At 41.1% G+C, this 13606-nt stretch overlaps 1 protein-coding gene and 1 long non-coding RNA gene across 3 annotated transcripts; one reads left to right on the top strand and one right to left on the bottom strand.

Annotated features, from left to right (window-relative positions):
* Nucleotides 1-1308: 1308 nt before the first annotated feature.
* Nucleotides 1309-5889, bottom strand: PPP1R3C (protein phosphatase 1 regulatory subunit 3C). Its single transcript, XM_077878418.1, has 2 exons — nt 5733-5889; nt 1309-3738 (listed from the first exon to the last, which is right to left on the bottom strand). Exons 1-2 carry the CDS (start codon nt 5744-5746, stop codon nt 2799-2801), a joined length of 954 nt encoding a protein of 317 aa, XP_077734544.1. The 5' UTR covers nt 5747-5889; the 3' UTR covers nt 1309-2798.
* On the top strand, nt 5618-9103 carry LOC144301408 (uncharacterized). Of its 2 annotated transcripts, none has more exons than XR_013368230.1 (4): nt 5618-6028; nt 6548-6626; nt 8708-8776; nt 8899-9103. It is a non-coding gene; the product is annotated as an uncharacterized LOC144301408 (long non-coding RNA). The 2 variants fall into 2 exon arrangements; XR_013368229.1 differs by having other exon boundaries at nt 8895-9103.
* The last annotated feature ends 4503 nt before the right edge of the window (nt 9104-13606 follow it).

Genomic DNA, 13606 nt, shown 5'->3' with positions numbered 1-13606 from the left:
GGATTAACAAGTGACTTCAGGACAGCTGCCAGCTTCAGTAAACATTTATTCTCTGGGGTCCTGCTTTGGCTTTTTATTTAGGAGGCAGAGTAGGCCATCAAGGCCATCCTTCCTAACAGTTCAGCATTGCTTTTAAAACATTACATTATTATTATATTAAAATATAATTTAGAAATATTTTATCTAGCATTTTCAGGTGTTTTGTCCTGGAGGAATTTTGGGGGGAGTAATACAGACTTTAATTTTTACATTTTCAAGGCATATTCATCTTGATCAGGCTGTATGGGGTATAATTTTGGGTGTGCTATAATGTACTTCTTTAGGTACTGGAACCTCTAAAATTCTTCCAGAAGGCAAAGGTAACTGAGATCCTTGTTGTAGACACTGTGAAAAACAAAATACACCCACAGCCAGATACAGCCTGCAGGGCTATAGTTTACAACTTTTGATAAAAAGGATGTTATAATACAAAATCTGTTTTTCAAAATTGGGCCTTTTCAGTAGGCTGGTCATTTGTTTCACCTTAAGTTTAAGATAACCCATGCAGAAGCCCTTTCTGGAATTTTACATGAGAACTGGATCTACTGTTTCATAGAAGTACTGTCTCTCACTGCAGGGAGCTGATCCTCTCCTTTCAGTCCAGGACTGGTGCCCATTGCCCCCTCCCTATGTCCTCTGTGCAGCTCCAGCCTGTGCCCCCTTTGGGAAGGTGGAGTTGAAGAGGGGGAAGCCCACTCCAGCTCTTCCCACATAGTCTCTTCCCCCATTTTAAAAGCTGAGGAGCAGCCCCCAAGAGAACCCTGACCCAGCAGAGTATGTGTGATGAACAGTAAGTACTAATGAGGACAAAAAGGGGAACAGTTGCAGCAGCTCAAGTAACTATCCCTGGACTCTACCCCTAGTGATCAGGCAGTAGGAAGTGTCCTCACTATTGAGACTGGAACTGTGTGAATAACCTTAAGTGAATCCAATTCCCAGTCCAACCAAACTATCTTTGCTCAGTTTTTTTTTTTTTTAAGATTTATTTATTTATTTTTCATGATAGACAGAGAGTGAGAGAGAGAGAGAGAGAGAGAGAGAGAGAGAGGCAGAGACACAGAAGGAGGGAGAAGCAGGCTCCATGCCGGAAGCCGGACGTGGGACTTGATCCCAGGACTCCAGGATCGCGCCCTGGGCCAAAGGCAGGCGCTATACTGCTGAGCCACCCAGGGATCCCCTCTTTGCTCAGTTCTTAAACAAAACAGGAGAATCTCAGTTGATGGTTTATTTGACTAGCTGTGGCTTTGAGAAAGAAAACGTACTCAGGTCTTGTATCAAACACTTTTATTCTTTAAAGTGAGAAGTTCACAAAGGACAGCTATAGGAGAGTGAAACATTTACAGTAGAAAAATTGTGGGTGCTAGCCAAACCTCAAATACTGTCATAGCAGAGTTATTCCAATAGTACTTTTCCAGCATGGCAGATCACACATGTTAAATTCAACTGCATTCTCTGAACACTTCTCAATGGATGTGCACAGTGATAGAAGCAAACATTCAAGGACTCCTATTCTTATGATCTTATAGAATGGATATATACACACCCCAAAACAATTATATTACAATACATCCAAACAATTCATATCCATTTAAAAAAATATTTTTACTTAAAGAAATTGGTAGAAAGACTTAACACAAATATAGGCAAGAAATAGATTGCTTTTATGTGCAACATACTGGATTCTTGAATTGAGAATCAGTGTCAGTCCTCACTTCCAACATCATGTCGAAAAAGTGTGGCAGAAAAATGAGTCACCTTCAATATGAAGGATTCGAATTGTGTACACTGGCAACACTCTCAGAGATGTAACAGTATCACAAACAGGATGCCAGTATACAGAATGGACCTTCTTATAAAGTCACTCATGAATTATCAGATGACCCTTCAGATATTTAGGAATAACATAATATTCTGGCTTAATCAAGGCACTTGCAAAGAGCAATCTTTGACATAACAGAATCCCCATGGTTGTTAACCACTGATGATGGTATGGTTTTTTTGGTTAGGTAGCATTCTGGACTGACTACCTAAGCATGATGCCTTGATCGCAAACAAAATCACTTATAACATAAGGACTGCAAAGCAAGATTTGCTTAAACTTTCCCCAAATCATGCTTTTTCATAAATCGTTTGAAAAGAAAAGCTTCATTTAAAATCTTGACTCTCCAGAGTTATTATTCACCTTTCCCCAATACCACTCAACACCCCTAAAGTTTGTTTGGTTTTTCTCCACAAGAATATAGAAAATAGAATCTTCCCTCCCCCAACACAAATTATTTCCTTAGGAGAGAAGTGTAAAACCAACTTAAAAGCACAAAGTAACCTTACATTTTCTCACCAATAGCGAAGTATCAAACCGCTCCTACACAGACTTGAGCTGCAGAGCCCTTTGTGCGCACTTCTCAGACATTCCTCATACCATTAAAACAGCTTTCTATCACCACCAACTGTCCTTTCTCAACCATTCCTTGCCCACCATGAAAGCTAGTGAATTTAGATGGAAGGAGAAAGGGCATTGGAACAGTATTGCTTTTACAAAAATAGGGTTCCAGGCTGTTACTTGATCCTCCAAAGCAATACTAGGCAGTATATACCTCGACACTAAATTCTCAAGTGGCTATCTTTTTATAGCCAGGTCTCAAAAGCTCAAAACTAAACCTACTGAAGGAAAGTAGCAAAGACTTCCTAATATTGAGCAATACAGACCGAGAATTACATGGGAAATATGCCAGGTCAAAACCAGTCACTAGGTTACTTAATCATCGATAAGAAGCCAAGTTCTCCATTCTCCCCCAGCTCTGCCATTCTGGGAAGAGCCCACTGGCCAGCCTTGGACTGCCAAAGATGGAGGTCTCTGACTCAGTCTTGGGGGGCACCTGGTGGAATACACAGTCCTGAGATGCCATCTGTGTCTGCACTCCATCAGGTTTCCATTGCACATGGACAATTCTGTAATTCTGACCCTCGTTGTTGTCCCAGAAGACCTGCCCATTAGCATGGTAAGAAATGCAGAACTCAATTTTCTCCTCAGTTGGAATGACAGAGGGTAAGTCAACGGCAAATGAGAAGGTGTCACTATCTGAGGCACCATACACATTTTTCATGTAGTTACAGTCAACATCAGTATAACTCTTCCAGGTATCAAAAGTGATACGAATCTGAACCTTTTTCTCAAAGCTCATGTTTTTCACTTTCACAGTTCCAGTCACTGTTCGCTCTTGCAAAGAGCAGTTCTCCAGACAGACAAAATTCTTCTGAAAGTGGTTCCGAAAACTTAAGTAATCAGTTGAAGGCTGGGGAAAATCTAAAATCAAGTTTTTCTCCTCGTGGAGTTTTAAGCCAGAGGAGATATCGTTAAGGTCCAAGAGATCAAACTGGAGATCCCACGCTGGTTCTTCTGGGAGGTCTGAGAAGACGTGGATGGCGGTGAGAGAGAGCCCCTTGGAGTCAGCAAACACAACCCGCTTCTTGGCTTGGTCATGTGACTGCTTCCACTCATTCTGTGATTTGGCTTCCTGTTTTATATTGAGACATGATTTCAAGGGCTTTAACTTGTTCACAAAATTTCTTCGTTGGAGATCATCATAAGGGCCCAGGAAACTCTTCAGAGGTGGCGAATGAGCCAAGCAGAGCCTCATGGCCACATCCACTGGCATGACTGAATTTGTCAAAGGTCGCGGATCTAAAACCTGGATCATTCTGGAATACAAAAAGAAGAGGGGTTATCACCTGAATCTGGAATGCTCTTCCCCTGGCTCCAAATATATATATACTATTTTTGTATTTTCTAAACTGTAACCAGCACAGTAAGCATCAGGGATGTGCTATCAGATGTAGTAAAATAAAACAGTATTAGATGATCAGATTTGCATCCTATATTTGGCTATGCCCTGGCAGACTACAAGGCCGTGGGTTAACTGCTTAAAACATGTGGGGGTCTGAAAAATGAAAGGGCTGCATGTGATAATCTCTAATATAGCTCTAAGAACCATTTGCTTTGTTCAAAGCCAGTGGTTCTCAAACCTGTCTAATCGCAATGGCCTAGAGAGTTTGTTTTCTTTCTTTCTTTTTAATGCCAATTCCTAGGACTTAGAGCTGCTGAGGCAAACCCTCTGTGAGTGGGGACAGGGGTAGTAGAGATGCTCTTACAGCTTCCCAGGTAATACTGGTGACCAGACAAGTTCCAGAACCATGATTCCAGACTCTGCTCCCTCTAGCTGCTCTGATGATCTTGCTGTTAAATTGACTACCCTTCTCTGGAAAAGTAATCCACTTAAAAAGAAAAATAAATAGCAATAAAATTCTTATGGAACAGTTTTGAGAGAAGGCTGGAAAGAATGAAGCCAGAGGATTAGCTTTGCATTTTATCATGTTCTTCCTCATTTTCACAAATAACCAACTGAAATGCAGATCAGCACTTCATACACTTAAAGAAAAACTTCACACAATCTATATTTCATCTAGAAAGATATCCATGACAAACCCACATTTAGGTGACAAAAGCTAATTACTTTAAAATTGGACTGTTTTCAATGTATGTTGTATATATGAATTAATGAAATACACCAAAAAGTTACGTATCTCTGGGCAGTGATGACCTATTTTTATCTTTGTACTTTTTTTGGTATTTTCTAATGTTTGGCAATGGATATTAATAACTAGCAAGATAATAAAGCTATTTAAAAGTTTAAACATAACTATGCTCAGCAATGTTAAATTAAGAAGTTCCATGAAGTTTTTCCTGGCCTTTAGCCCTTCATACGTATTGCCTAGCTTATGGATTCTTTTTTCCCTGTCCTCTCCTTACAGATAGGAGGTATATGTATACTATAATGACATTTCTCAATCTGGCTTCAGTAATTTTTCACAGCAGCTCTAAGCACATAGGCAAATGGTCATTAACACAAAATGGATAATGTAAGAACATTCACAGAATTTATTAGTCCTGAGATTTTTCTGGAAGGCCTACACACTTAGAACAAACAAATGAAAGCTAAAGCTATATTTGTGAGCCTAATATTAGTTAACAGGCAGGATTTTTAGAGAAGTGTTCTGCTAAGTAAGTTATGTCTGGGTAAGCTATTTAAAGTAGTTTTATGGAGGATTTTTATTGTTTTGTGGTTTTGTTTTGCATTTTTTACTTTTTGCTGTTATAGAAAGACAGTTTTAGGATTTGGTGAGTTCCTGGCCAAAAGTTAGAAAATCATCATTTGCTCAAACTCCCCGGCTAAGTTTACTATGGCAAACCGTGATAAGAAGCGTGGAGGAGGGCGACAGAATGCAGACACACTGCAGTTTCCCCCAGGCTAAACAACACAATCCGTAACGTCAAGGTGCTGTTCCCACAAGCTGCCCCAGTCCTTGGGGCATTTGTGGGGGATCAAAAGATCAAAAGATAACGGATACTAGAGCTAAAGCTGACTCACAGTTAAGAGTTTCTGGTTAAAAAAAAAAAAAAAAAAAGAGTTTCTGGTTTGGGATGCTAATTACCAAAATAAGCTTTGGCTGAGAAGCACTGAGCAAATCTCCACCAGCCGAGGCTTCCCTGGGGCCAGATTCAGCTCAGCAGTCAGCCAGCTAGCCCTCCTCTGGCGTCTCCATTTTCAGCGATGCCCGAAGGACCACGCAGCCCAACCGCCCTGCAGCTGTGCGCTCCCCTCCGCTCTGGTGCGGGGCGTCTGCGGCGAACCTACCTGGTGCAGCTCATTGGGCCACCGGGCGGCGGCGGACCCGCGCAAGTTCGCGCCCAGCTCGCGGCCACCTCCGTTCGGCAGGAGCTCGGGCGGATGGAGGGTGCGGCGGGGAGAGGCCGCTTATCTGCCCCGGACCACGTGAGCCCGTCCTTCGCACCAATCCCCGAGCGGCTGGCCCCGCGGCACGACCTATCAGCGCCCGGCTAGGGCGCGAGCCCTCGCGCCGGGAACGTGATCGCCGTGGTCCGCGGGGGAGCGCGGGGGACCCGGCCCGGCCCGCAGCTGCAGCGCGCTCGGTAACGCGAACCCTGGGCGAGGGGGGCGTGGAGGCGGCGGCGAGCAGCACGTAGCGGGCGGGCCGCGGGCCGGGGAGCAGCAAACCTCGCCCCCTGGGCGCCGGCTCAGTGCGGCCCTGGGGGCAGCGGACGCCTTCTGCGTCCTGGAGCGTTTGTGCACAGTTAAACCTAAGCAGGGAGAGTTGTGGCTTCTAGCAAATGTCTGTCATATTCGAAATGTTTATCTTTTTCACTGGTTGGTACATCTTCTCGTCTTCTCCCTCACCTTAGCCTAAGCATTCAGAGGTTGGGTGCATTTTTAAATTAGGGTGAAATCCAAAAATCCACCACAGAGTGGACCAAGGCTGCTAAGAATTATTATCAACCTCTCTACAAGTGTTGCTAATAAAGCATGCTAGACCCGTAGAACAAGGACGTGGCATTTAATTAAAAGGCACTTTGTATTCCAATCTGTTCTTCAGTTTTTCTCCTTGGAAGAGAAAACTGAAGCCAGAATGAAATGGCCTTTTTTGCTCACAGTGGTCAATCCAAGTCTCTCAACTCCGTTCTGATGTCCTTTGGCAGTGAGGTGGAAACCAAAATGTCAAAATATCTCCCTGTAAGTATCAGGACTCTCCCAAGCCAGTTACTTTTGCTGAGGTTTCGTTACTTTGTTTAGTTTGGGGAGTTTTAGACCATCAATTACAACCATAAAATTAAATATCTAAGTCGAGTATAAATTGTTTTTCTAAAAACCCATGTCCTAGCTTTCCTCTATTAACTTCCATATCCATGAGCCAATTAAAGTGTGCAGGGACGCCTGGGTGGCTCAGCGGTTAAGCGTCTGCCTTCTGCTCAGGGCGTGATCCTTGGGTATTGGGATCGAGTCCCACATGGGACTCCCTGCATGGAGCCTGCTTCTCCCTCTGCCTGTGTCTCTGCCTCTGTGTATGTGTGTGTGCGCCTCTCATGAATAAATAAATAAAATCTTAAAAAAGTAATAAAGTGTGCAAAATGTAAAATGTTTTTAAAAATCCCTGTGTCTTTTACATTACTGTCAAACACTGGAATTTTTTTTAACATTTCATTTATTTATTCATGAGAGCCACAGAGAGAGGCAGAGACACAGGCAGAGGGAGAAGCAGGCTCCCCACAGGGAGTCTGATGCGGAACTCTATCACTGGACTCCAGAAGCTCGGCCTGAGCCGAAGGCAGACCCTCAACGGCTGAGCTACCCAGGCATCTCTGGAATTTTTAAAATAGAGTTTCTAAAATAAAAAGAAAGACACCCATGCTGAGTATCACCAGGGATGGTACTTAATGCTTGAGTTTCGTTTTTGGAAGGAAACATCCAACTAGTAGCAGATCTTCTAGCCCCCCAGCCCAACCAAAACTAGCTGTAGGTGACACAGTCCCTGGGTTTGACATACAAGCTACATGAATCTAAGCAAGTTTTAGCCTCAACTTCCTCACAAAGTGGAGATAGTGAAATTGCTCCAAAGATTACATAAAACTCTGCTGCTGAGAAAACAGTGTCCAGTGCATGTGTTCAACTCCTGGTAGTTCTCATATCAGTACTCCTCAGTTTTAGTTATTATTCCATTACTACAGATGGCCAGTGCCTGAGCTATTATATTGATAGATAGCTACTGTTTATTGGGCCTTTACTATGTCCAAATACTGTTTTAAGTGTTGTATTATTGTGCCCAAGATCCCGAATCCGAGAAACCCCCGAGAAACCGCCAAGGAGCCAACACCGATGCAATCACACGAGGGTTTATTTACAAGCTCGAGCTTGGGTCCAAGTGCACCCAACACAGCGGAGCAGGGACTTGGACCCCGAGACTAAGAGGCGTAGCAGCTTTATAGGGGCCAGTGGCCAATGGGATACGCAGCAAGTTGCACAGTCGTGTCGGTCCACACGCAGGTGGCCGATTGAATTACATCTTCCCGTATAGTATCCACTTGAGCTGGCCTATTACTTTGGTCAGAATCGGGAGCAGTTTTGGCGGGCACAAGGCAGGGTTACATTGTTATGAGCCGATTTCCGATTAGGGTGTGCCCAGCGGCTTGACTAGGGTGGGGCAGTGCCTTAAGCAATAAGCAGGTCATGTGGCGGTCATACAGGAGGTGGCGGGTGTAGCACAAAATGGAGTTAGTCCTGCTCTGCTTGTCCAGGGGTAGGGGATTTTTGTTAAATTTCCTGGGTCCCACAGTATGTGTCTTACCTATTTTTATCTCAGAACAACTCTAGACGGTGTATACTATTATTAATTCCACTTTTAGAGATAAGGAAACGAGGGCACTGCGAGGTCAAAAAATCTACCCAAAGTGGATCTGGGGATTAGAAGCTGGCTGATGTCAGAACAAGAGCCATTGTACCATATTGTCTTCCTTTATTTTTTTTTAAAGATTTTATTTATTTATTCATAGAGACAGAGAGAGAGAATGAGAGGCAGAGACACAGGCAGAGGGAGAAGCAGGCTCCATGCAGAGAGCCTGAGGGGACTCAATCAAGGGTCTCCAGGATCACGCCCTGGGCTGAAGGCGGCGCTAAACCTAAACCGCTGCGCCACGCCGCCACCGGGGCTGCCCACATGGTCTTCCTTTAATTACCCATTGACAATTAGCATGATAGATGGTGGAAGGTGCCTGACATTATCACTGGTTCTAAGTCTTTTTTTTTTTTTTTTCCCACAGATGATAAATCTAAAACTCAGACTGAGCTGTTTACCAGGGACTGGTTAGGTCAGAGCCAAAATTGGAACAGTACGTAGAGATTTTATTCTACTCATGATCACATGTTAAACTAAAAAAGGGGATATTACCAATTAAAGTTATAGAGAAACATAAAGTAATAAGACTGTATTGTGATCTCGTTTTGGAGGAAGAATGTGGAGACTCCTGGGTGGCTCAGCAGTGGAGTGTCTGCCTTCGGCTCAGTGTGTGATCCTGGACTCCTGGGATCGAGTCCCATATCGGACTCCTTACACGGAACCTGCTTCTCCTCCCTCTGCCTATGTTTTGCCTCTCTCTCTCTCTCTCTCTCTCTCTCTGTCTCTCATGAATAAATAAATAAAAATCTTTTTTTAAAAATAGAGGAAGAATGTGCATGCATAGAAAGTAGAATATGTTCTATCAAAGTGTTAACAGTGCTTATTTTTGGATGGCGAGATTATGAGTAATTAAAAATTTTTCATTTCACTTCTTTGTATATTTTCATTTTTCTACAATGAACAGGAACTACTAAGAAATCATTTTTAAAGGGTTTTAAAACTTTCAGATTCAACTACATGCAGCCTACCTACTAGGTACCAAGAACTGTGTGGGAGGCTTTCACATAGTTCTATGCTGCTTACTCACAGTTCTTTCGAGTTTGTACTTGTTTCCATTCATGCTGCTTTCTCTCCTGCCCCCTGGTGCTGACTGGTGCCTTGAAATCAGGAAAACAGGCTCTCTCCAAAGAGGAGTCAACACTCAATAACCCTCTAAACTGGGTCCACTCACACCCCACTTTTAAAACATCCCTGTAAGAGAACAATTTGGGTGCAGGTGTGAAGGTGCAATTGTTGTTGCCAACAGTACCAGAGATTAAAGAAACAGTGGTTAAAATTGTTAAGGAAAGTGTAGAATACCACCTCAGACCTGTGTGGTATCTCAGGTGGGGTGACAGAGAAGAGGGGAACAAATAAAAGATAAAATACTTGGCCTCTCTAATAATCTATTGGGAACAAAAATGTAGAGGTAAGAAAACCAGTACCCATACCAGGTATGGCTAAGTGGAAAATAGGTCATATGAACATTATACCCGTTTGCTATATGTCCATCAGGACTTGAGAAAAAGGAGAGGCCTCTGGCTAGCCAAAGAGGACTAGAACATGTAGGGTGACTGCAGGGAGATTAATGTGGCTAGAAGTGAGGATTCTAGCTGCAGAAAGGGAAGGAGAAGGGTATTGGGAGAAGGGTTAAAGGAGAACTTTAACTGTTAAAAGAAAAAGAAAATCCCCTGAACTGTCTTGAAAAAAAATAGAGATCTGAGTGCAAAACAAGGAAATGAGTGAAGAGTGAAATAGCAATCTGACTGTAAAGGAGAGATCATTCTCTTGTGTAGTTACATCTCCAGGTTGCTTCAGGTTCTGCGTAGTCATTGAAGGATTAGGGTGAAGGAAAACATGTTAGAAAGGACCTATGGAGGAAAAAACTCTAAGCCACCACTGAAGAGCATTTTAAAAGGCTTTAATATGAATATTATGGAAGATGGGAGAGGGGATAAGTTGTACAGGGGATGGATAGGAACTAGCCAAAACGTACTAAGTAGGAAACATCAACATGAAAAGTAGTAATATTCTGAAAAAAATAATAATGACATACTATCAGCTAAAAATTTATTACTAATTTACGGTGTTTTTAAAATTGGTATTTATGCATGAATAAAGAATCAAATCAAAATAAAGAGTATCCAAATCAAAAAGGAAGAGATAAATTGTCACTATTTGCAGTAACATGATATTATATGTAGAAAGCCTTAAACACCCCATCAAAACACTGCTAGAACTAATAAATGAGTTCAGTAAAGTTATAGGGCACAAAATCAATATGGAAAAATCTACTGAATTTCTATACATTAATAACAGACTATCAGAAAGAGAAATTAAGAAAGCAATCCTATTTATAATTATATCAAAAAGAATAAAATATCTGAGAATAACTTTAATTAGAGGAATGAAAAGACCTGTTCAGTGAAAACTCTTAAGACATTGATGAAAGAAATTGAAGAAGACACCAAAAAAATGGAAAGATATTCTGTGCTCATGGCTTGGAAGAATTAATTTTGTTAAAATGTTCATACTACCCAAAACAACCTACAGATTCAATACAACCGCTATCAAAATTCCAATGGCATTTCTCACAGAAATAGGATAATCCTAAATTAGTATTGAATCACAGAAAAAAAAAAAAAAAAGCAAACAGCCAAAGTAATCTGGAGAAAGAACGAAGCTGGAGGCATCACAGTCACTGATTTCAAACTAAATTACAATATAGTCATCAAAACAGTATGGTACTAGCATAAAAACAGACACATGGTCAACAGAACAGAACAGAGGGACAAAAAATAAATGCAGATATATATGGTCAATTAATTTATGACAAAGAAGCAAGAATACACAATGGGAAAAGGACAGTGTCTACAATAAATGGTTTTGGGAAAACTGGACAGCTCCATGTAAAAGAATTGGATCATTACCTGACACCATGTACAAAAATTAACACAAAATAGATTAAAGCCTTGAATGTAAGACCTGAAACTATAAAACTAAAAGAAATCATTGTAAGGCTCCTAAACCAGTCTTAGAAATGAGACTGGAGGGATCCCTGGGTGGCGCAGTGGTTTGGCGCCTGCCTTTGGCCCAGGGCGCGATCCTGGAGACCCGGGATCGAATCCCACGTCGGGCTGCCGGTGCATGGAGCCTGCTTCTCCCTCTGCCTATGTCTCTGCCTCTCTCTCTCTCTCTCTGTGACTATCATAAATAAATAAAAAAAAATTAAAAAAAAAAAAAAAAGAAATGAGACTGGATTTGATACTGAAAGCAAAGACAACAAAAGGAAAAATGAACAAATGAGATTACACCAAACTAAAAAGCTTCTGCACAGCAGAGGAAATGAACACAATGAAAAGACAACCTACTAAATGAGAGAAAATATTTGCAAATATGATCTATAGAAGGGATTAATATCCAAAATACCTATAGAACTCATACAACTCAATAGTAAAAACTAAAACAACGACAAAAAAAAAAACACTCTAAAAAATGGCCTGAGGATCTGAATAGACATTTTGCAAAGAGGACAAATTATGCAAATTTGTATATTTTGCATATATATTTTGCAAATGTGTATATGTATACATTATTATACATATATATGTGTGTGTATATATATATATACACATATATACATATACATTATACAAAATGGCCAAAAGGTGCATGGAAAGGTGCTCCCTATCACTAATCATCAGGGAAGTGCAAATCCAAAGCACATTGAGATACCAGCTCATACATGCTGGTGAGGATAGGAAGAAAAGGGAACGTTTGTGCATTGTTGATGGGAATATAAATTGGTAGAAAACAGTGTGGAAGTTCCTCAAAAAATTAAAAGTAGAACTACCATATAATCCGGCAATTCTGTTTCAGAGTATTTATCTGAGGAAAATGAAAACACTAACTTGAAAAGATATCTGCACCCCCATGTTCTTTGCAGCACTATTTATAATAGCCCGGATAAGGGAACAACCCAAATGCAAATGAATAAAGATATGTAAGTTGTTGTACACATACACACATGCACACACACACACATACTACAGTATTATTCAGCCATAAAAAAAGAATGAAATCCTGTCCTTTGTGACAACATGGATGGACTCTGAGGATGTTAATGTTAAGTGAAATAAGTAAGTTAGAGTAAGACAAATACAGGATGATCTTGCTTTTATGTGGAATCAAAAAAGGGGAAAAAAGTGGAGCTCATAGATACAAAGAACAAATTTGTGGTTACGAAAGATGAGGAGTGGGGGATGAGAGAAATAGGTGAAGGTGGTCAAAAGGTACAAACTTCCAGTTATAAAAATTAAGTCATGGGCATGTAATGTACACATGGTAACTATAGTTAGTAATACTGTATTGTATATTTGAAAGTATATCAGAGAATGAATCTTAAAAGTTCTCATCAGAAGAAAAAAATACTTGTATCTATGCATGGTGATGGATGTTAACTAGACTTACTGTGATCACTTTACAATATATACAAATATCAAATCATTATGTCATATACTTGAAACAATAATGTTATATGTCAATTATACTTAAATAAAAAAACTAAAAATAAATGATCATTTGGTACATGGAAAGAAAAGAATCAGATTAGTGAGATTAAAGAGTCCATAAGTAGTCCTACTTACATATGAGGATTTAATATTTGATACAGGTGGGCATATCTAATAAAGGGAGAGGAATTGATTATTCAATAAATGGGCAGCTGGCTGCCCATTTGGGGCACCAGTTAGATGGATGTATACAAGAAATTGTTTTTATTTCATACCTCTATGGAGGAGGACTGAAGTGCTTTGACAACACAGCAACATGCACAACTAAGGCAGCTCCAAAGGGAATTCTGCAAGCAGACTACTGGCCTGGTTCAGCCTACTCTGGGCACTGTCATTTTTGGGACTTGGAGAATTTTCTTTTTAGCTTGGGGGGCATACAGGAAAGCACTGGGGTGAGGGCTGAATCCACTGAGTAAGAGGAAATTGATACAATGTATACTCCTAGTCTTCCCTCTCTCCAGTCCTTCCTCTCTAAAAAGCTGAAGGAGTCCCTGCATGGGCCCAGCTTACTTCATCTGTGCTGGGTGAGTCTGATGCTCTCAGCATGTTCTCATTGCCTTCTCTGGCTGGGTGTGCAACCTCGTTTCAGACCCATATTTTGCAAAATCTTAGCATTCTGAATCATCGTGACTTTGCATTCTAATTCTTTGCTTGCAAATTCAGAAAACCTATGAGATACAGGAGCTATCTAACCACTTTACTCCCAGGCTCAT

Source organism: Canis aureus, chromosome 29 (genome assembly GCF_053574225.1).
Source record: "Canis aureus isolate CA01 chromosome 29, VMU_Caureus_v.1.0, whole genome shotgun sequence".
NCBI lineage: Eukaryota > Metazoa > Chordata > Mammalia > Carnivora > Canidae > Canis > Canis aureus.
This window is presented reverse-complemented; position numbering and strand designations above follow the sequence as displayed.